Here is a 21,646-nt window from a genome sequence, read left to right on the forward strand (position 1 = left end):
TCAGAGGTCTCGTTACACGCGATACCCACGTGTCCCGGGACCCACGTTAGCATCAGGCTATTGTGTCTGCCGAAATATTTGAGCCTGGATTTACAGGACTTGACTACCCCTGATGTGGTTGGAGGGCTGTCTAAGGCCATAAGCGCAGCCTGGCTGTCGCTGCAGACACACATAGATCTGCCTCTCCATCGCTTTTCCACAACAAAATTCATCGCTTCTTGAACTGCTTACACCTCCGCTTGAAACACAGATGCATGCATTCCAAGAGCAAAGTGCAGTTTTGTCCCGCTAGATTCCACGTAGACCCCAGAGGCGGAGCCATGCTCGGTCCTGGAGCCATCCGTAAAAATGCGAAAACAGTGTTTGCCGGGCTCATTTTCAGAGTTTGATCACAACTGAGCCTCTGGCAGCACTACACTATATCTCTTTTCAAGTACGACTCTTGATGGCATGTAGTCGAGGGACATGGAGAGAATCGTTGGATCGTCGTCCATGCTTTCTCTGTGTTCCAATGCCGGACAGGGGCCGTACCAGTTCCCATTGTATTTCAGCCTGCAGATGGACTTCAAGGCCTCTCCTTGGATGAAAGCATCAAGTGGTGGTAAACCAATCAGAGCATCTAATGCCGGGCCTGAAGTAGTTGGAAAAACTTCGGTGCAACAAATGGCCACAGTGCGTTGTAGTCTCGATAAGGTCCTCCTGACTCCCACTAGAGAGGGTCTACTCATCCATACCACTGATACATAGGTGATAATAGCTCTTATCATAGCCCACTCAGATTCACTGCCAGAGGAACCAGCAGCCTTTTTATATATTATATTTTATATTTTATCCTACGCGCAATAGTGATAGTCTGATGAATATTACTTTGATTCTGATAAAACAGAAGATGACGGCATTACTTCGTGAAGTGGAAGTGAAATCTGTGCAAAAAGGAATCCACTCAGGCATTTCAACATTGCAGCAGTGATAGCAGTTTGTTTATAATTATTTTTTGATTTTATGAACATTTTTTCTTGTGTTAAATAAAACCTTAGTTTTAATATCGTTCAACGTATTTATTGTCTTTACTGCGCACTTCAATACCTCTCGTTCTCAGCGACGCTCGCCCGTCGAGCGGCTCCGTCCCCAAAGGGTTAAAAGTTATGTTCCAAGGTAAACAAATTCCGGCATCTCTTTGAAAATATTTTAGAAATCGGGATCAAAGTTGTCTACTTTTTCTACTAATATTGGCACCCCTACATGGGCACATGTTACACAAATTGCTAGAAAAAAAAATTGTCTAAGCTCATTGACATTTAGTTGTAATTGCACTGTGGGATATATTCAATTTGTTTCCGTAGTAGCTTAATAACTGACAAGCGTAATCAATAATAATCAGCAAATCAAGTGCTATTTTATTTTTGTAATTTATAGTAATGTAAGTATGTACAACTCGGTAGTAATGTACACAGCAATGTAACTAACCAGATTTTATCGTAGTCGGTCTCTTAGGCATCCACCCAAGTGAGCGCGGTTAGTAGACAATTTACTTTTACAGAATAAACATCACTTCTGTTAAATGAAAAAAAAAAAAAATTTATATCTATTTGAAAGTGATTTGCATTTACAATTTCTATAATGGTTCATTCTTCGTACACAGCCACTCAGCATCCGAATCCAATGAATTTTAAATATCCGAATCTTGCCCGCTGGTTGCTCATACTGGAGATAATAGTTGGTCTACTAATATCATTCCTAGCAATTTGGATATTCTGCTTGGCGCCAAATACGGCCATACAATATAATCCCTACTGGAGCGGCTTAGTGGTGAGCAAACAATTTACTTACTATTTTTAATATAAAATTGCCTGAACACAGTTACATTTACTGGTTGGTTTATTTAGCCAGTTTTTTTTTAAGATCATTTATTTAATATTTATTAGTGAAATTTTTTACTGACGCTAAATTATTCAATTATTGCAAATAGGGTTTTAGAGTAGTAGGAACTAATGGTGAATATAATGAGAAATTGACACAATTTTTTTTTTTCATTTAAATTGCGGCATGAAAATCCAGAGTATTCCACCGGCTGTGAGATAACTGATGTGTTAGGCAATGCAAAAATTCAATGTTAGCTTCATTAATGAACGAACTCAAATTTACTTTCTACTTTTCAATTGCACATGAAAAACCTGATTTAAAGTGTTTAAAGGTATCGCTTAATTAATATTCCCTCCTTCTTGGATTAAGTCTGTCACAATGAAAATCTTACCTCTCCGCACTCCCATAGCTCCGAGTGGATGACACGAATCATGTGCAAGTAACTGCCGTCGTACACCTACGTACCTGTTGATAAGTTTTAGGTATATTTTTTAGATCCAACTTACAATTTTTGAACCAGGTGACTTTGCTTTTTTGGTAATAGATGAGGTTAGATTAACACGTTGAGCCCGGCATCGATATTACTGTACTTTCCATTTGGCCGGCAACGAGCGAGCAATCGGGAATATTCAGACTGGAGACTGGAGCGATTAGTTAGAAACGAATTGCAGCAGACAAAAGTACACTTTGAAAATATATTCTGTTTAGAGTGTTTCAATAAACTTCATTAAAATTACTATACATTTATTTTTTAACTATCGGTCTTAGTTCATTGTCGGTCCCTAGGGACCGACGCCGGCCAAACGGAAAGTTCACTGTCGGTCCCTAGGGACCGACGCCGGCCAAACGGAAAGTTCACTGTCGGTCCCTAGGGACCGACGCCGGGCTCAACGAGTTAAATGGCTACCCCTTGCTTGGGGCCCACTTGGAGAAATATTTAAAATTCGTCCGTTGTGATGCCATACAGGGTAAAACAAAAAGGAGAAGGGAAGGAAGAAGTAGCCTTGTGATTAGCGGATGATGACCATGCACTTACGACGACGCCGACGGTTGCTGATTTACGTTCGTAATTAGCCGCATCAAGCTACTGATGAGCTTCAGCGGATGTGTGATATTTAAATCCACAATATCCGCAAGTGTAGCGAAAAAGTGAGAGCCCACATGTCTAAATCTTTGCCAGACGAGAGCAGGGCAGCTGAGAAGAAGGTGTTGAGACACTTCTGCAGCACGGACTTGAGGTAATCCCAAGTCTCACCGCATGGACAGCTAAAGGACAATATCCGGTAAGGATACCCACCAAATTCGAGAGCTGCGGCTTTGTTAGCCTTAAGAGTTCCCACGAGCATCCCCGATCTACTCATGGCTAGAAGGATCTCGCGACCTTGCACGTTTGCGCTCGCTGAGTTGACTCTAGGCCCATTTTTCCAGGAGCAGACCACAGGTTCTTAAGGGAACCCCAATCCACTCATTTCGCGACGAAATCGTCTGTAAAGTTCCCTGTCTAGCCAGCTCATCGGCCCAGCAGTTTCCCTCTATGCCACTGTGACAGGGAACCCACATGAGCTTCATAACGAAGTATTCGAACGCAATCGAGAGAGAAGCCAGACATTCCCCGACTAATCTCGAACGCCCAAACAACGAACGCAAAGCCCTAATTGCCGCTTGGCTGTCGGAGTTAATATTTACTTCCTTAACGGTAATTACCGAAGTGAGCAACCAATCCACTGCTTTCTTAATTGCGGCTACCTCCGCTTGGAAAACACTACAGTAGTCCGGAAACCTGAATTTGAGCTTGATGAGGAGGTCCTCGCTGAATACTCCTCCACCAACCCTTTTTGGCAACTTTGTGAAAATTTGTGGAACAAGTTTAGGTCGATTACGTGCAGATGACAGTAATCCATCGGACCATTCAGAGAAATTGCTACTGCGATTTAGTCTCAAAGCCTCTACGGCAAGGCATTCAACTTCGATTACAGTGTCATTTGATATGCTTTTCATTAAGTGACATACCAGAATGGCGCGGAAACCACACCACATAAAAATTTGAGAACTCAAACTCTAAGAGCTTCACGTAAAACATAGCGATACAGTGATTACTGGAGCAATTGTTTTTTTAACCCTTTTGCATCATCGCTCGAAATGCGCGATGAACTCAAAATGGCTTGCGTCCATAATACCTTGTGTGGGCAAAGGTTTTATTATTTGTTCTAATGAAAAAGAATGCCACAGGATGGCCAAACTTCTTCAAACTTTAACAAAAAAAAATATTTTATTGCGGATTATTCCCTTCTTGGTGATAAGAGAGAGTTTTTGTTCGCGGACTATTCCATCGAATGATACAAAAGGATTAAGAGCTTGCAGACTGTTTGGCTGTCCAATTTTACTACATGTGAGGTGCCGCTACAGCCTAGGGGTTCTGTTTATGAGAATCATTCGGCTATATATGTATATATAACATCCCTTACATCCTTTTTGGATGTTTGGCCGAGCTTCTCCTCCTCTTTTCGGGGTGTGCATCTTGATGTTGTTTCATAAATGGAGGGACCTACAGTTTCAAGCAGATATTTTTTATGAGGAGCTTTTTCATGGCAGAAATATACTCGGAGGTTTGCCATTGCCTGCCGAGGGGCAACCGCTGTTACAGAAAACTTTTTCTTCATTTTGGAGCTTCACCGAGATTCGAATTTTGAATGGTAGACACGCACCAACCCATTCGGCTACGTATTCTGGCGCTACGGTGCCACTGTGCCACCCTTGCCAGAATGTGACATCGTTCTTCTTTGGATGCCTTGCAATCTGTAATTTTCCATAATATTTCATTGTTTATTAGAAAAACGAAGCAGATTCAAGAAGCGAATTAGAGGAGAGACTTGATGCCAAGCAAGTAGGACGCGCTACATCCTCATGGACCGTAACCCAACCTAACCGAATCTCGCTACAGCAGGATGTGCTGTCTAATGTCCAACATCCAATAACTTGTGAAAACAGCAGTTGGTGGAGATATACCCTCTGCTTCCACTTTAACGATGGTTAAGGTTTATTTGACGAAGAAAGGAAGCTTCCTATGGAATTTTAGATCATCCCATCTTAATTTAGACAAACCTAGCTGGCGTTGACAGATACGATCTCTTGATGCACAATAATTTCTTCTCACTCTAAGATATCAAGGTTTGCACTATGCGCGGGGAGAGCTCATTGGTCGTTTCGTTACTATGAATATTTCAGTGCTCACGCAGCCAAATCAGAGTGAAGCGATTTGTCGACGAACTATAATCAACTTGTATGTTTGTAAGCTATTCCTTGCGCTGACTTAATAATACCTAATATCACCATTGGAGTTACCGTGCAAGGGATAGACATCGGTCTGTGAATAAAATTACTGAACTAATTCCAAATGGCAAAGCTGTAAAGCGCTTACCAAACACAGTAATCACATAAACTTTTCGATATGGAGACCCACTGAATAGATTTCGCTCGCCCTGATTGGTTTGTTAGTTCGTTAAAGTGGTGATTGATCCAGAATCCAACTAGCGCTTTCGCACCTTCTTCTTGTCACATCGTCGCTATTAACTTGTTTAATTGTTATTTACAGCGTGGTTTTATCCAGTCTGTGCGGTTGAAGAACCTGATTAGGTTGTTGACGTCTAAGCCACACAATTGTTCGAAACTATCGAAAAGCGATTTACGAAAGGTAGACATTCTCTTACTCCATAAGGCAGCGCATTCACAGAGGAAATGGAAAATCTGTTTGTTAAAAACTGTGACTGTGTGTGTTTTGAGGGATGCCTGTTTCAGCTGGTTGTACTCCGATAGACCAGAAGCCAGCTATCAGCGCCGTGAGTCTGTAGGCATCCCTTCATTTCATATTTGTCAGTATTGGCGTTTGTTTGTGATTGTAGGTGGGCCATAACGGTCTGCTAACTTCGCATCTTGTCTAGTCTCTCTATCTACATTCTGAGATTTGTAGATATTTTAAGGAAATTGCACCCGCTGGTGTGAATATATACCCTGCAAGAATGTTATTCATGTCAGATCTCTCACTTGCCACATCATGTACTTTTTCGTCGATTTTTTTAAATGCTCCGATCTTCCGGGACCCAGATTAAGGAAACTTTACGGTTTACACACCGCTCGTTCTACTCGAAAGTTCATTTTGTAGCGCCGTGTATGAAGACATATGCTATGAAGCGTTCCGTAAGCGAACGTACGGTAAAAGGCAAGGAAAACAATTGCATTCGGCGGGTTTATTATCATTTGTACTTTTACAATTTAAGGCATGACCTTTTTAATTTTTTTTATTTTAGTTTAAAGATCAAAATACTCACAAATATGTAACTCGCACACAAAGGTTTGATTATTTTCTATGCGAACAAAGTAGCGGTGCTATAAATGACGCCACCTTTGTATTTTCTAAATCGTAATAAAATTTATATTGACTATTTTCTACTTGAACTCTGATAACCTTTTCAGCAAGCACTTGAAGTGAGTTACTTTTAGAAATATTCTGACCTAATACGAGGCTTGGCTTTTATATTTTACGCCCAATAATGGAAACACAGTAAAAATGATAATGAAATTGTACGAATGAGATAAATTATTCGACTAACTGAAAAAAGAGCAAATGAAGCTCGTAGGTGAAAACGTTTTAGGAAAGTCTATACTAAAAAATACCAAACATTTTGATAAAAATATCGAAACACAGCTCATCACACGCAGTGTTGCAAAGCCGCGAAATGTAAAAGACAACTCTCGTACCTTCATGGAGATAATACAGAAGCTGGCACATCTATTAGGATTTACGCTACATTTTTTTATGTTATGAATTGTAATATAAAAAATGTAATCAATTTTTTTTTCAACTGAAATTTTAATGGAATTTTTTCGACTTCAACTTTTTTATTGTAGTATTTGAGTACTAGGATTTACGCTGTATTTTTGCATTATGCATATGAATTATATTAATAAATATAAGAAACTGAAAAGCAATTAACATCTGAAAAAAGTACCTGAACGATTTTTAGTGGCACTCACTGTATGCGGTTCGTAATTATATCGCGAGTAAAAAAAAATTAATTGCGCAGTATTAAAAGAAATTAGAAAGTATTAGACAAATTTTCAAATTTGTATAAGTTTGTTGAGCAACAAAAAAAACATATTTTTTATTTTATTTATTTTCTATAACAAAAAAATTTTGTCGCTCAGCAGACTTATCTAATAAATTTTTTTATAAATAATAAAAAAAAAATTATTTTAAATACATAAAATAAAACCAAAAATTTAATTTTTCTTACTTTAATTATTTTTTATAAAAATTAAAAGAAATATATAACAAGAAATATAGAAAATAAATAAAATGAGAAATTTGAAAGGAATTAAATTAAAAAAAAAAAAAAAATTAAACTTAAAAAAAAATAAAAATTAAATTTTTAAACCAAATAAAAATTACATTTTTAAATAAAGAAAAAATGAATTTTTAAATAAATAAAATAAAAAAATAAATTCTTTTGTTTATGTTTTTAAATTTAATTTTTTTTTAATTTATTTTACTTTCCCTAAAACCATTTTTTTGTCGCTCAGCAGACTTATCTAATAAATTTTTCGTTTTATAAAAAAAAGTAAAAAAAAATTAAAAAATTTATTTTAAATAAATAAAATTTAACAAAAAATTAAATTATTTTCCCTTTAATCATTTTTTATAAAAATTAAAAATAAAAAAAAATGATAGAAAATAAATGAAATGCGAAATTTTAAGAGGAATTAAACTTTTAAATAAAAAAATTAAATTTTTAAATAAATAAATAAAATAAATAAAATAAAAAACAAAAAATTTATGTTTTTAAATTTAATTTTTTTAATTTCTCTAAACACCATTTTTTTGTCGCTTGTCACACTAAAAAAATTAAACAAGAAAAATTAAAAAAATTATTTTAAATAAATAAAATAAAACAAAAAAATAAAATTTCTTCACTTTAATCATTTTTTATAAATGTTAAAAAAAAATATATAAAAAAATTATAGAAAATAAATAAAATTAAAAAATTAAATTTTTAAATAAATAAAATAAAATAAAGTAGCATGTCTATGAAACGCAAACAACATAATCGTATGTTTGAAAGCAATCAAAAGCTATTTTTGCGACAACTAAAACAAACCTCGAACGTTCACGTTCAAAGGCAGGCGCGGCAGGCATCAATGGATGAATTTAGATCATACTGGTCGTCTATTTGGTCCAAACCTCAGCAATACAACACCTTAGCAAGCTGGATAGCAGAAGTGAAAGAAAAGTACTCTAGTATTCCAATACTCGGTTTCTCAGCCGTAACACCTGAAGAGCTTGCGAAAGTAGCTCGAAGGCTCCACAATTGGAAAACTCCAGGCTGTGACAACTTGCAGGCTTACTGGTTCAAAAAGGCTCACATGTATACACGACAAACTTGCAGTCCTCTTCACCAAGATAATAGCCGGCGAAGAAGAATTACCAAATTTTGCAACGCTTGGTACGACATATATGATTCCAAAATGTGATGAAATCAACGACCCTTCAAAATTCAGGCCCACCACCTGTCTGCCAGTTATTTACAAAATACTCACGTTGTGCATAACTAACATCTTTTATGAGCATATCGAAACACATAATCTGATTGCAGAAGAGCAGAAAGGATGTATACGTGCATCACAAGGCTGTAAAGAGCAACTGATTATAGATCAAGTTGTTCTTGGGTAATCTAAACAGAAGAACAGAAACCTCTATGCAGCTTATATAGACTGGATGAAAGCATTCGATTCGCTTCCCCACCCTTGGCTTACTGAAGTACTTCGTATTTACAACTTCGATTCCAATATCATACTCTTTCTAGAAAAAGTTATGCAACGCTGGAGGACAAGAATAAAAATACTTGGCCCGCAAAGCTCTCAATACACAACCGAAATAAACATTCGAAATGGCATCTTTCAAATGACTCGTTGAGTCCATTCTGGTTTGTTCTCAGCATGAACCCCTTAAGTCACATCCTGAATGAGACGGGACATGGGTTTATATTAAAACACGGACAGTCTGGAAGATTCCGACTGAGCCACCTTTTTTACGTAGATGATTTAAAACCCTACGCCAGCAATTCCAAACATCTAGAAAAGCTGTAGAAATGTGTTGAAATCTTCTCCAATGACATTAAAATGCCTATTGGACTTGATAAATGCCGAAAGATCACAATAGTTAAAGGTAAAGTGGTTTCTCGACATGTAACTGCGGAAAGTAGCGGAATCGACATAACAGAAATGGAGCCGGGAGAGGTATACTAGTACCTTGGATTTATGCAAAACAGCAGCATAAATACGATGAAAATGAGGAAAAATCTGATATTAGAATTTAAAAGGCGCTTTCACGCTGTCTGTAAAACACAACTTAATGGGAAAAACCAAATCCACGCTATTAATTCATTTGTCGTCCCGGTGGTATCGTATAGCTTCGGAATTGTAAAATGGTCATCTACTAAAATAGAAAATCTACAACGAATAATACGTACAATTATGACTAAATACGAATGATGCTACCTAGAAAAGCGGGTGGCAGGGGACAGATTGATGTTGGAGCACTGCATGACAAATTTATCTTAAACATAAGAGCATACTTCCAACATAAATACTCCCAATACGATCTGCACAAGGCTGCAATTGCTGCGGATGATAATTACAATCTCGGATGAATCAATCGTACGAAATCAGGCACGCAACCACAATAGATGAAAAGATTCAAAGATGGTCTGAAATGGCTGTCCACGGCGTATGTCGAAAAGACCTGCTGAGTCGACCAAAAATTGTCGCACTTATGGCTTAACAGGTCGATATTTGCCGAAACGGAGGGTACCATTTTCGCCATACAAGATGGTGTGATTCCAACTAGAAATTACATTAATTATGTAATGCGAGATCCAAATGCCGCTGCAGACAGATGTCGAAGATGCAATAGTTGAAGTGAGACATTAGACCACGTGCTAGCGGGATGCACCACACTGGCAAACTCTATGTACCTGAAGCGACATAATGACATCGCGAAAATAATCCATCTAAAACTGACGCAGATGTACAACTTCAATCCAAGCAAAATACCATACTTCAGATACACTCCAGAACCTGTTCAAGAAGGCTCCAACTACCTTCTATATTATGATCGAACAATTTTAACAAATGCCACAAGAGACCACAATAGGTCAGATATTTTCCTGATTGATAAATCTCAAACGACTGGTTATATAGTTCATATTACTGTTCCTCTAAAGAAAAACAAGCAAAAAACATATGAGGAAAAAATATCCAAATATTCTGACTTAGGCATTGATATCAAACGCCAGTGGAAGCTAAGGAAGGTGCACATACTACCAATTATCATCTCAGCCCACGGACTAGTGCATAAAAACTTAGCAGACAACACGAAAACTCTTCAACTCTCGGAATATTTAATTTTCGACATGCAGAAAGCAGCTTTACTCAATTCTTGTCATATAGTCAGAAACTTTTTACAGTAAACGTTTTTCTTGGTTGTAAACTTGTTAACTATTTTATATAATATTTATATATTATACATATATTTAATTGTTTAATTGTAATCTTTGTACCTGTTATAAATTATTGGCTTGCAGCACAGCTGTAGCCAATTAATGTAAATCACTCCTTTCTTGGGATGCAATAAAAAAATAATAATAATAATACTAAAATAAATAAATAAAAAACAAAATAAAATAAAATAAAATAAAATAGTCTGAACAGTGGAAATAAATGCAAAGCAATCAATACCTGGGCCATACCCCTTTTGACATACTCGTTTGGAGTAATAAAATGGTCTCAGACAGACATCCTTCGGATTGAAACGCTGATACGCACCACTTTTACAAAGTTCCAAAGCCATTACCCTCAAAGCGCTGTGGAAAGAATATCGCTTCCTCGAAACGTTGGTGGGAGAGGAATCATTAATATAGCGCGTCTACACTTCTCGCAAACTTTAAAGCTACGTACATATTTTCTAAGCAGCGAGTCTCATCTATTTAGAGCTATCGCTATGGCAGATAATGGGTTTACCCCGCTAAGTCTGATGGAACAGGATTTCCCAGTACCTGAGGGGGTTAAATCCCCAGCAGAAATGGTCGCAGCATGGAAGGCAAAAACAATACACGGTGCCCATCCGCATGATCTCGAAATGGAATGGATAGACGCACAATCATCCAATTTATGGTTGAAAAAAGGAAAGCTATTTTCTGAAACAGAAGGTTTCGCAATCGCTATCCAAGACCGAGTTATTCCAACAAGGAATTTCCGAAGGTCGATACATGGCGAGGCAATAGAAGATAGATGCCGAAGGTGCGGCATTTACGGCGAAACAATCGACCATGTAATTGCTGGATGTAGTGTACTTGCCCCCCGTGAATATGTCATGAGACATAACAATATAGCAAAGATCCTCCACCAACAACTTGCGAAAAAACACAGTCTCTTACAAGAAGAAGTCTTGTATTTTAAATATGAACCAAAGGCAATATTGGAAAATGCGAGTTTTAAACTGTACTGGGACAGATTTATATCCACAGATCAAACAGCAGCTGCCAACAAACCTGACATTATCTTGTTCGACAAGACAAATAAAACGATCGAAGTAATCGATATAGCGGTGCCCCTTAATCGCAACATCCAAAGCACATACTCCACCAAAGTATCGAAGTATGCAGCTTTGGCCATAGAACTGAAACGAATGTACTGTGGCAACTCCCAATAATTGCTATTTTCTCTTTCTCACTGTGAACGTCAGCTGTTCGTTTTTACTTCCGGTCGTTTGAGTCGGCCACATATTCTGTCTTTTCTGTCTTCACGTGTCAAGGTGACAACAACGAATTCCGCAAGCGCTCCTGCTTTATATTAAAAGATTAATTCATTTATTCGTGTACAATATATTTAAGTAAATAAAAACGGCGTTATCATCCACGCACCAAAATTGGTGACCCCGCATAAGAACATTTAATCGATAATACGTTAGTTGGTCGTGAATGACGAAAAAAGATGCCTAACAATGAGGAGCTTTCAAAAGAGATTGAAGCGCTTAAAGTTCAACTAAGCGAGGCATTGGCTATCAGCGCCCAACAATCAGCAGAGCAGATCAACCCATCCACTTCAAGCCAAATTACATCGATCGCGGAAGTCAAATTCAATCAGTTCTACGAAAACGATCCGGAACTGTGGTTTGTTATCGTAGAATCTCATTTTGAGGCACGAAAAATAACCTCAAATAAGTCGAAATACTTAAATACCGTTGCAAATTTATCAAGCAAGGTCGCATTACAGGTAAGGGGATTGCTTCTGGAGCCATTCTGCGATGAAAAGTATGAAAAATTGAAGCAGCAACTTATTTCAATTTACTCCGAATCTGCAACTATTAAATTTGAGAAGTTAATTTCAAACGAGCCGCTAGGTGATATGAAGCCTTCTCAGGCACTACATAAAATAAAGTCACTCGCTTCCAAAGATGTTGGAGACGACTTCATCAAGAGCTTATGGTTAAAAAAATTGCCGCAAACCACGAGATCAGTCCTGGCCGCATCAAAAGATAAATTAGACGATTTAGCCCAAATCGCCGACCGAATGTGGGAAGTTTCCGACAGAGTGTATATATCCAGCGCGGAAAAAGCTCCTCCGTTGGAAAGGACGCTGGAAGCAATACAAATTGAATTGGAGAAATTATGCTCACGACTCAATGCAATCGAAACTCAGAACCGTACGACGCGTCGAGAAACAACACCACGTCGACAGCGTGGCCGTTCTTCCAGTAACAATCGAATCGGAAAAGGAAGAAACGACGACAATGATTTGTGTTGGTACCACCAAAAATTAGGAGATCGCGCCAAAAAGTGTCGTTCACCGTGCTCATTCAACTTACAGTTAAAAAACTAATTCGTGCGGTGTCAACTCAGGCGCCGACACCATGCACGTCTTCAAAGCGCCTGTTTATACACGACATACTATCGGAGCATAACTTCCTAATCGACTCAGGTGCTGATCACTCAATACTGAAACCAACCCACCGTATGAAGGAACTCATACGCAGCAGCTACAACAAAAACAACACAGAAGAGTATGCACTATACTACGCCGCTAACGGGTCGCCGATACAAACATACGGTAAACGTTTGCTGAGCGTAAGCCTGGGGTTGAGACGCGAATTTCCATGGAATTTCACCATAGCAGATTGCTCAACATCTATAATCGGTGCAGATTTTTTAAACGAATATGGTTTGCTTGTAGACATCAAACGTAAACGGGTAATCGATCCATTGACTGCAGTGTCGTCCAAAGGTGAAGTAGTTACTTCGATCTCACCACAGGTAACTACCATCGATGTGACTAACAAATTTTCGTTTCTTTTATCTGAGTTTAAAGAATTACTTGACGATAAACCCTCGTTGCGAGTTAAAGAACGGGCGAATGTAACGCACTTCATTGAAACTACGGGACCACCGGTCACAGCAAAAGCAAGACGATTATCAATAGAAAAACTAAAGATTGCCAAACAGGAGTTTAACGAACTGCTCCGACTTGGTATCTGCAGACCCTCAAAGTCCAACTACGCTTCGCCGCTGCATATGGCACCAAAAACTAATGGAGACTGGCGTCCATGCGGTGACTATCGGCAATTGAATTCACGTACAAAGCCGGATAAATATCCGATTCCTCACCTCCAAGATTTTGCAAACATCCTGCACGGAAAGCGTATCTTTAGCCGCATCGACTTACGAAAAGCTTATCACCAAGTCCCAATCGAAGAGTCTCATATTCCAAAAACGGCCATCATCACCCCATTCGGATTATTCGAGTATGTTTTTATGTCATTCGGACTGCGAAATGCGTCACAAACGTTTCAACGATTAATTGACGAAGTGTTACGGGGAGTTGACTTTGCTTTCGCGTACATAGACGACATTTTTATCGCATCCGAATCTTATGAACAGCACGTCGAACACATTCGAAACGTATTCAAGCGCTTGTGTGATTTTGGACTAAGGATTAACGCTGAAAAATGCATATTTGCTGCTAGCAAAATAACATTTTTGGGTCATGAAGTCACAGCTGAAGGTGTTAAACCGCTACCTGAAAAGGTGGAACGAATTTTGTCTTCGTTTCATGTTAACGATTAATTTCTACCGCCGTTTTATTAGAAATGCCGCTGAAACGCAACAACGATTACAAGTTTTAATCAAGAATATTATAAAAAACGATAAAACACCTTTATTGTGGACTGACGATGCAAGACAGGCATTCCAACAATACAAAAAGCAGTTAGCAAATGCTTCATTATTGGTTCACCCAGCTCCAAACGCTAAGCTAATTCTGGCAACGGACGCGAGTTCAACGGCTATTGGAGGGGTAGTCCATCAAGTCGAAAATAATATTTGCAAGCCGCTTGGATTTTTTTCAAAACGGCTCAGTGACACCGAATCCCGCTATCCAACGTACGACAGGGAATTACTGGCGATTTATCGAGCAATAAAATATTTCGAGCACTTACTGGACGGGCGCGACTTTGAAGTTTACTGCGATCACAAGCCACTATCATTTGCATTCACTAAATTCAGCGAAAAAATTATTCCACGTCGTGCAGCGCAATTAAGTTACATCAGCGAATTCACAACTACCATTCGCTACGTTCCAGGAAAGAACAACATAGTTCCGGATATGCTGTCAAGAAACGACTCTATTGAACTGAAAGACATAAATTTTGAAGAAATGGCTGTCGAACAACAAAACGACAAATATCTCAACTCACTGCGCAACAACGACAACAATACGAGTATCCAACTTAGTCGAATCACAGTTCCTGGCACCAATACCGAACTAACATGCGATATTTCTGGTAACCGTATCCGCCCTTTTGTTCCTAACAAATTTCGAAATCTCATTATAGGCAAACTCCACAGCTTAAGTCACCCAGGGGTGCGAGCTACAACGAAGCTAGTTCAACAACAATTTGTGTGGGACAACATGCGACGAGATTGCAAACAGTTTGTGCGTCATTGCCTTGCATGTCAGAAAGCCAAAGTTCATCGCCACACACGATCACCTATCGAACATTACGACACCAGATGTGATCGCTTTGAGCACATCAACATCGATCTTGTGGGGCCACTACCCGAATCTAAAAGCTTTACATACTTACTGACTTGCATCGATAGGGCAACCCGCTGGCCTGAGGCGTTTCCCATCGCGAACATTTCTGCCGAAACGGTTGCGAACGCTTTGTTATCTGGGTGGATCTCTCGCTTTGGCGTACCTAAGCGCATTACAACGGACCAAGGTCGTCAATTCGAATCCGTTCTATTCAAGGAATTAAATTCGACGCTCGGAGTGAAGCATCTCAGAACGATGCAACGAACAATCCAAAAGCTGCAGAACGAACAATCCAAAAGCTAATGGAATAATTGAACGATGGCACCGTTCGCTAAAAGCCGCGTTAAAAGCAAAGTTAACAGACTGCGATTGGGTCACTGAATTACCTCTTATTTTACTAGGGTTACGCTCAGTTGTCAAGGACGATCTCAATGCATCTCCAGCGGAACTTGTTTTAGGGAAAACACTCACATTGCCAGGGCAATTTTTCAACGACCCTATCATAAGAACGAGCGACAATGACTTCATCACTTCATTCAAACAATCGTTAAGAAAAGTAAAGCCTCATGAGCCATCTTTTCATGATTCGCCGTCAGTTTTCATACACCCAGAGCTGCCGGAAGCAAGGTTTGTTTTCGTTCGAATTGGCGGTCACAAAACACCATTACAAGCACCCTACAACGGCCCATTTAAAGTTTTAGAACACGGAGCTAAACACTTTAAATTAGACATCAACGGCGAACATAAAATTGTATCAATTGATCGTCTCAAACCAGCGTTTCTTGAGAACTTAGTCGACGACTCAGACAATCGATCAGCAAATTCTAAACCGATGGCAATCGAAACACAGCCAATCAAAACTACAAGATCGGGTCGTCGAATCAAACTTCCTGCTCGATTGTGTAATTAGCGGGGGAGTCTTGTGGCAACTCCCAATAATTGCTATTTTCTCTTTCTCACTGTGAACGTCAGCTGTTCGTTTTTACTTCCGGTCGTTTGAGTCGGCCACATATTCTGTCTTTTCTGTCTTCACGTGTCAAGGTGACAACAACGAATTCCGCAAGCGCTCCTGCTTTATATTAAAAGATTAATTCATTTATTCGTGTACAATATATTTAAGTAAATAAAAACGGCGTTATCATCCACGCACCAAAGTACAAAGCGAGGGAAGTGAATATAATCCCAATAATTATATCGTCCACTGGATTAGTGCCTAAGCATTTAATAAAAAACTTGAAGAAGTATGACTGCCAACACCTCTTAGAAGACATGCAGAAATCGACCATACTGGACACATGTACAATAGTTCGTAGATTTTTAAATATTTAAGCAATAGTAATCGCATGGGCGTAGAACTTGGACTACGCTCCACCAGAGCACAATCCCTTGAAAATTTTATCCGGGATGTGTAATCTCCGGCAATAGCCGAGATGGATTAAGCTTAAATAAAATAAAATAAAATAAAATAAAATAAAATAAAATAAAATAAAATAAAATAAAATAAAATAAAATAAAATAAAATAAAATAAAATAAAATAAAATAAAATAAAAAAAAAATAAAAAAAAAAATAAAATAGGTCTATGAATAAGTTCGTGCGGTTTTTTTTAGAAATTTGAATTTCGGATCATTCCCATGGCTTTTAAACGTTTGGAAATGGTTGATTGATCAACTCCCAAAGTTTTTGCAACCTCTTCTTGCGTTTGAGCCGGATCTTGATCGAGCAATTCCTCCAATTCGGTATCCATGAACTTTGGCGGCGCGGCCAAAATCACCACTTTTGAAGCGTGCAAACCACTTCTGGCACGTTCGCTCAGCTAGAGCATGCTCACCATAAACTTCCACCAAGATACGATGACTTTCGGCTGCTTTTTTCTTCATATTAAAAAATTCCCCGCAAAAACACATTATTTGGCACGAAATTCGACATTTTCAAGTGTGGTAAAAATATTGTTGTTTATCAAATAAAAAACTTATACTGACGTTTGTGCCTTACGACAGTAGCTCTCCAATGAATGTTTGGAAATGTGGATCGATGGAATAATAATCAAGTTACGCCATCTGTTGTAAAACCGCACGAACTTATCCATAGACCTATATAATAAAATAAAAAAAATAAAATAAAATAAAATAAAAAAAAATAAAAAAAAACATAAAGCAAAAGAAATAAAACAAAATAAAATAAAATAAAACAAACAAATAAATAAATAAAATAAAACAAATAAATAAATAAAATAAAATAATGAATTTTTTATTTTATGTTTGGAATTGTTTTTTTGAGTTTGCTGGGCAAAAAAAAAATTTATAGATAATAAATAAAATTAAAAAAAAATAAATTTAAAAACATAAAACAAAAAATTTATTTTTTTAATTTATAATAAGGGTTGTTTGAAAGAAAAGGTGTACGTCTATAAGCCAGCAACAATTCAAGAGCTAAAGGATGAGATAATTCGGCACATTAACGGCACAGAACCTCAATTATGCCTCAGCGTCTTCGAAAATTCGGACCATCGGATGGAGGTGTGCCGCTGAGGCCGCAGCGGCCATTTGGCTGATATTTTGTTCCATTCGTAATTGAGCCATACCAGTATTATCATAATAAAGAGAAATGACAATAATTAAAAAAAAAAAAAATTGTATTTTATTCAAAATCAATACCGGCCCTTGAAACGGCAGCCATTTGGCCAATATTTTGTTCCATTCGTAATTGAGCCATACCAATATTGTCATAATAAAGAGAAATGATAATAATTTCCTAAAAAAATTGTAATTTATTCAAAATCAACACCAGCTCTTGAAACTTCACCAGTCTTTACTTTCCAACTCCCCGTCGCAATTTTTTAACCACTTTTTTTTATACAAACAACTTTTTTTTATACAAACAACTTTTTTTTAGAAGCCATGCAGATATAACCACCACCTCTTCTCTTAAAAACCTGTTCTGGTGTAAAAAATTCGCGGCGAAAGCAATTAACAGCATCTCATTATATGAAAAGATGTTTACTTTTACTTAGGCAGACATAGTTCCGGATGGTTCTATGTGTAGAAGTTCACGCAGGTGGCAAGTCCACTCTGATGTGGCAAGTCTCTGATGATCATACACCTGGGAGTTGCCTGGACAATACTTCTGCATACGGTTCGAGCAGCTCACAACTTCCGCGCTGCACCCAAGGATACTAGGCTAAGTAGCTTTCGAACACCTGTTTGGGAGCAAGCGAATGTGAGAAGATTAAACGGCACACTGGGTTTGGGACTCGCCACGTAAAAATCTTTCGCCAAAGAGAACTTCTCATCTGAGGAACTTTTTTCTGTTAGCTCGGCCAAAATCGCTTAACGCGCCAATCAAGAAGAAGAAGTCATAGTAAATTGAAAACTTTGAAAATTGAAAGTAAATGCGAAATTTTATTTAGTTTTTTTTTTTGGAATTGAGGCACTCTTGCAGCAAATGAGCGAAATATGTAGGCATACGAAGTGCACAGCAACTCAGAATTATAGAATACAAAACAGCTTAGAATATACCAGCCTCAGCGCTAAACTGCTTTGAAAAAGGCAAACATTCTTTGATTTCTCGATTTTTTCTTTTGTTTTTCCACAGCTTCTACTCGCTGGCATTCTTGGACTTGTGCTTGTACGCTATCAGCGTATTAAACGTCACAAAGTACGCGAGAATTGTTTCAAATTTTTGCGCGCCAACTCATATTTGCTAGCACTCTTGGCCATTCTGCTCTGCTGTGTGGCCCTATTCTGCGCTGCCTTGCACTATGCGCGTCTTTGCGCCGACGATACGCGCTGCGCACCAACAAACATACTGGAGGAGTTGGGATCCTGCACATGCACCTTCAATGTGGACGACGAAGTGACGGCATCGGCAACGAATAGTAGTGCGGCGCAAGTGGCGAATGGATTGCTGGACGAAGAAGTCGTGCCGGAAGTATTCAACGATCAAAGTTACAAAGTGGAATATCGGTGAGTGCAAAATATTAAGTGATGGCATCTCGAAAAGGAAGTGCATTGATAATCGTGGTTTGATATTTTTTGTAGGGATCTAAGCTGTAAAGAAGTACGCGGCGAATGGATAACCATCCTCGTATTGTCCACTGCGCTGAACTCGATTGGCTTTGTGCTGGCGTGCGGCTATGCTGTGCTGCTCTTTTGTTGTCGACACGGCGAGCAGCGTCCGTTCTATTCATCCGTCCAAACTACAAGTACCTTTTAACGGAGGTGCAAATACACACCCACACACCTACACACACGCACATACCTGTAGTATTTTTAACCGTAGACCTGCAAACATATGTACATGCGATACATATTTATAGATATTTTACTTATAAATAGTTTTATGATTTGTAATTTTTTTTGTTTTGATTTTGATTTTGTTTTCGTTTTAAAGTTGAAACAATTTTAGATATACATACTTACAAATGTATATGTACAGTTACATAGGACAGTGGCGCTTTGTACTTAATTCGCTTTTAAAAAAATAAGTTTTAACACTCTTAACTTTCACTTTGTAATGGTAAGACAGTAGTTTTGCATTATTTGTAAAATTCACTTATTTATTTCAATATGACATACAAACATATTTATTAAAAATCTGAAATAATACACTTACGGTTATAAAAATAATTACTTCTGCATACAATATTTTATATGCAGTTCGATATATATTTTAAAAATTAATATTGTAATTGCTGCTAAAACTACCTTGACTTTAATACAAAATATTTCAATTTGTTTCTTACTTGATATACATACATACACACACATGTACGTGTGTAGTTAAAATGTAAAAAAAAACGCAATTGTAAATTTTCGAAGACAACAGCTCACATACAAATTCATGTATGTACATATGTATTTTTTTGTTTTTGTTGTTGCAATGCAATGCGTGGCAAGTACAATACGATACCAACCATTTTGATATTATAAAACTAAAGTTAAAAAAATGCAAATTCAAATGCTCAATAAACTGAAAATGATGCGCAGATACTAACTGATGGTATTCACATTTCACTTCTCCGAATCGCTAATGAGTTATGAGTACACAAGTAAACTAAGCTTACACTACAAATATTTTTATGAAATAATTACTTATGAATAAGAAACTAAAATTCGTGAACTTTTGACAAATAACTCAAATCGACTTGGCACCTTTTGCCGGTTATACACCAAATTGCTGGATTTTAATGAAATATTTGAAATACACATTTCAAAAAGCGCATAGAATTTTGGTAGTCACCGGCACCTTTTGCCGGTTATACACTAAATTGCTGGATTTTAATGAAATATTTGAAATACACATTTCAAAAAGCGCATAGAATTTTGGTACTCTAAAGTTCAAATTTTAAGTGACTAAAGAATCGCGAATGACTCTCTGTCGTGTGACTTCTTTAAGGGGGGCCTGACTATCAGTCGGCTTCAAAAAATCGATTTTTTTACTGCAGTCGATAGATATATTATAGGAGAATATGCCCTCAAAATTTTATAGCCGAATTCAAAGTGATTCGTGTGAGTATACTGACTACCTTCTGAAAACTTTGAAACACGTTTTCTCACAACCATGTTTTTGAAAATGGCGTAAGATTAAAAAAAAACGACGAAAGTTATCGTTTCAAACCGATAATCTATATAAAGATATATATAAAGATAATTAAAATGCGCAACTAATTACATGTAGTGGTGATTCAACTTCCGCCGTCAGGGATCGCATCAACGCCGCCAACAAAGCGTATTACGCCCACCTTAACTTGTTCAAGTCCCGACTTTTGTCTAAAGCTACAAAGTTCACTATGTACAAGACTCTTTTTCGACCAATCCAATGGACTCTTAAGGTTGATGATTGTGTCAGATTGCTCACATGGAAAGAAAAATTTTAAGAAAGATCCGATTGAACTCTGAACTGAACGACCTAACTCAGAACGAGACAGCTGTGCGTTTTGTTAAAGCGCAGCGCATAAGATGGCTAGGCCATGCGATCCGTATGCCTGTTGACTGTACCGTGAAGAAAGCCTTGACAGGGAAGCTAATGGGCGTGAAGGCCAAAGGCAGGCCCAGGAACCGTTGGATAGACGCAGCGGAACACGATCTTAAGAAGCTGGGAATACGTAACTACGAAGCAACAGCTCAAGATAGACCGCTTTGGAGGAGCATTTTGAAGGAAGCTCTGACGACCCACGCGTTGTAACGCTATGAAAGAACTGATTAACTAACAAAATACAAAAAAAAAATCATTTTTTAATGTTATTTAACACCTTTTTTGAAAAAAAAAATTGCGAAAAAAGCACTTTTTTCAATAATTAATTGTATATTCCTTTTTTCATATTTTTATACAGGAGTAGTCTATTATATGCCTTCTTTTGTGTTTCAGGTGAAAACTACGACCGCAATCTTACACGCCGTTTTACTAGCGCGGCAACGAGAAGTTGTGCGAGTTCCCTCATATGACCGCCATTTTGTTTTTTTATTTATGTTAAAAAATTGTTTATTACTTTTCAATTATGCCTTCAAATAAATGCCAAAGGTTATTCCTATGTGTCGCTTTTTTCGCATCGAAGAAAAATCTAGAAAAAACACCTTTTTTTGAAGCCACTGATAAGAGGCCTCCCTTAAGCTGATGCTGGAAAAGATCGTGCGAGCTTC

The 21,646-nt window shown here is 37.9% G+C and overlaps 1 protein-coding gene across 3 annotated transcripts in view; it reads left to right on the top strand.

Annotated features, from left to right (window-relative positions):
• The window catches only part of LOC129237556 (mucin-2), a 90,514-nt gene extending 70,514 nt beyond the window's left edge, over window positions 1–20,000 (top strand). For all 3 annotated transcript variants that reach the window (XM_054872373.1, XM_054872371.1, XM_054872372.1), the window contains exons 5-7: window positions 1,643–1,809; window positions 18,600–18,970; window positions 19,046–20,000. In XM_054872373.1, the coding sequence (XP_054728348.1) occupies window positions 1,643–1,809; window positions 18,600–18,970; window positions 19,046–19,220 (713 nt within the window). In that variant the 3' untranslated portion in view covers window positions 19,221–20,000. The remainder of the gene's footprint in view (window positions 1–1,642; window positions 1,810–18,599; window positions 18,971–19,045) is intronic.
• Window positions 20,001–21,646: the final 1,646 nt, after the last annotated feature.

The sequence above is a fragment of the Anastrepha obliqua genome, chromosome 2, assembly GCF_027943255.1.
Source record: "Anastrepha obliqua isolate idAnaObli1 chromosome 2, idAnaObli1_1.0, whole genome shotgun sequence".
In the NCBI taxonomy this organism is placed as follows: domain Eukaryota; kingdom Metazoa; phylum Arthropoda; class Insecta; order Diptera; family Tephritidae; genus Anastrepha; species Anastrepha obliqua.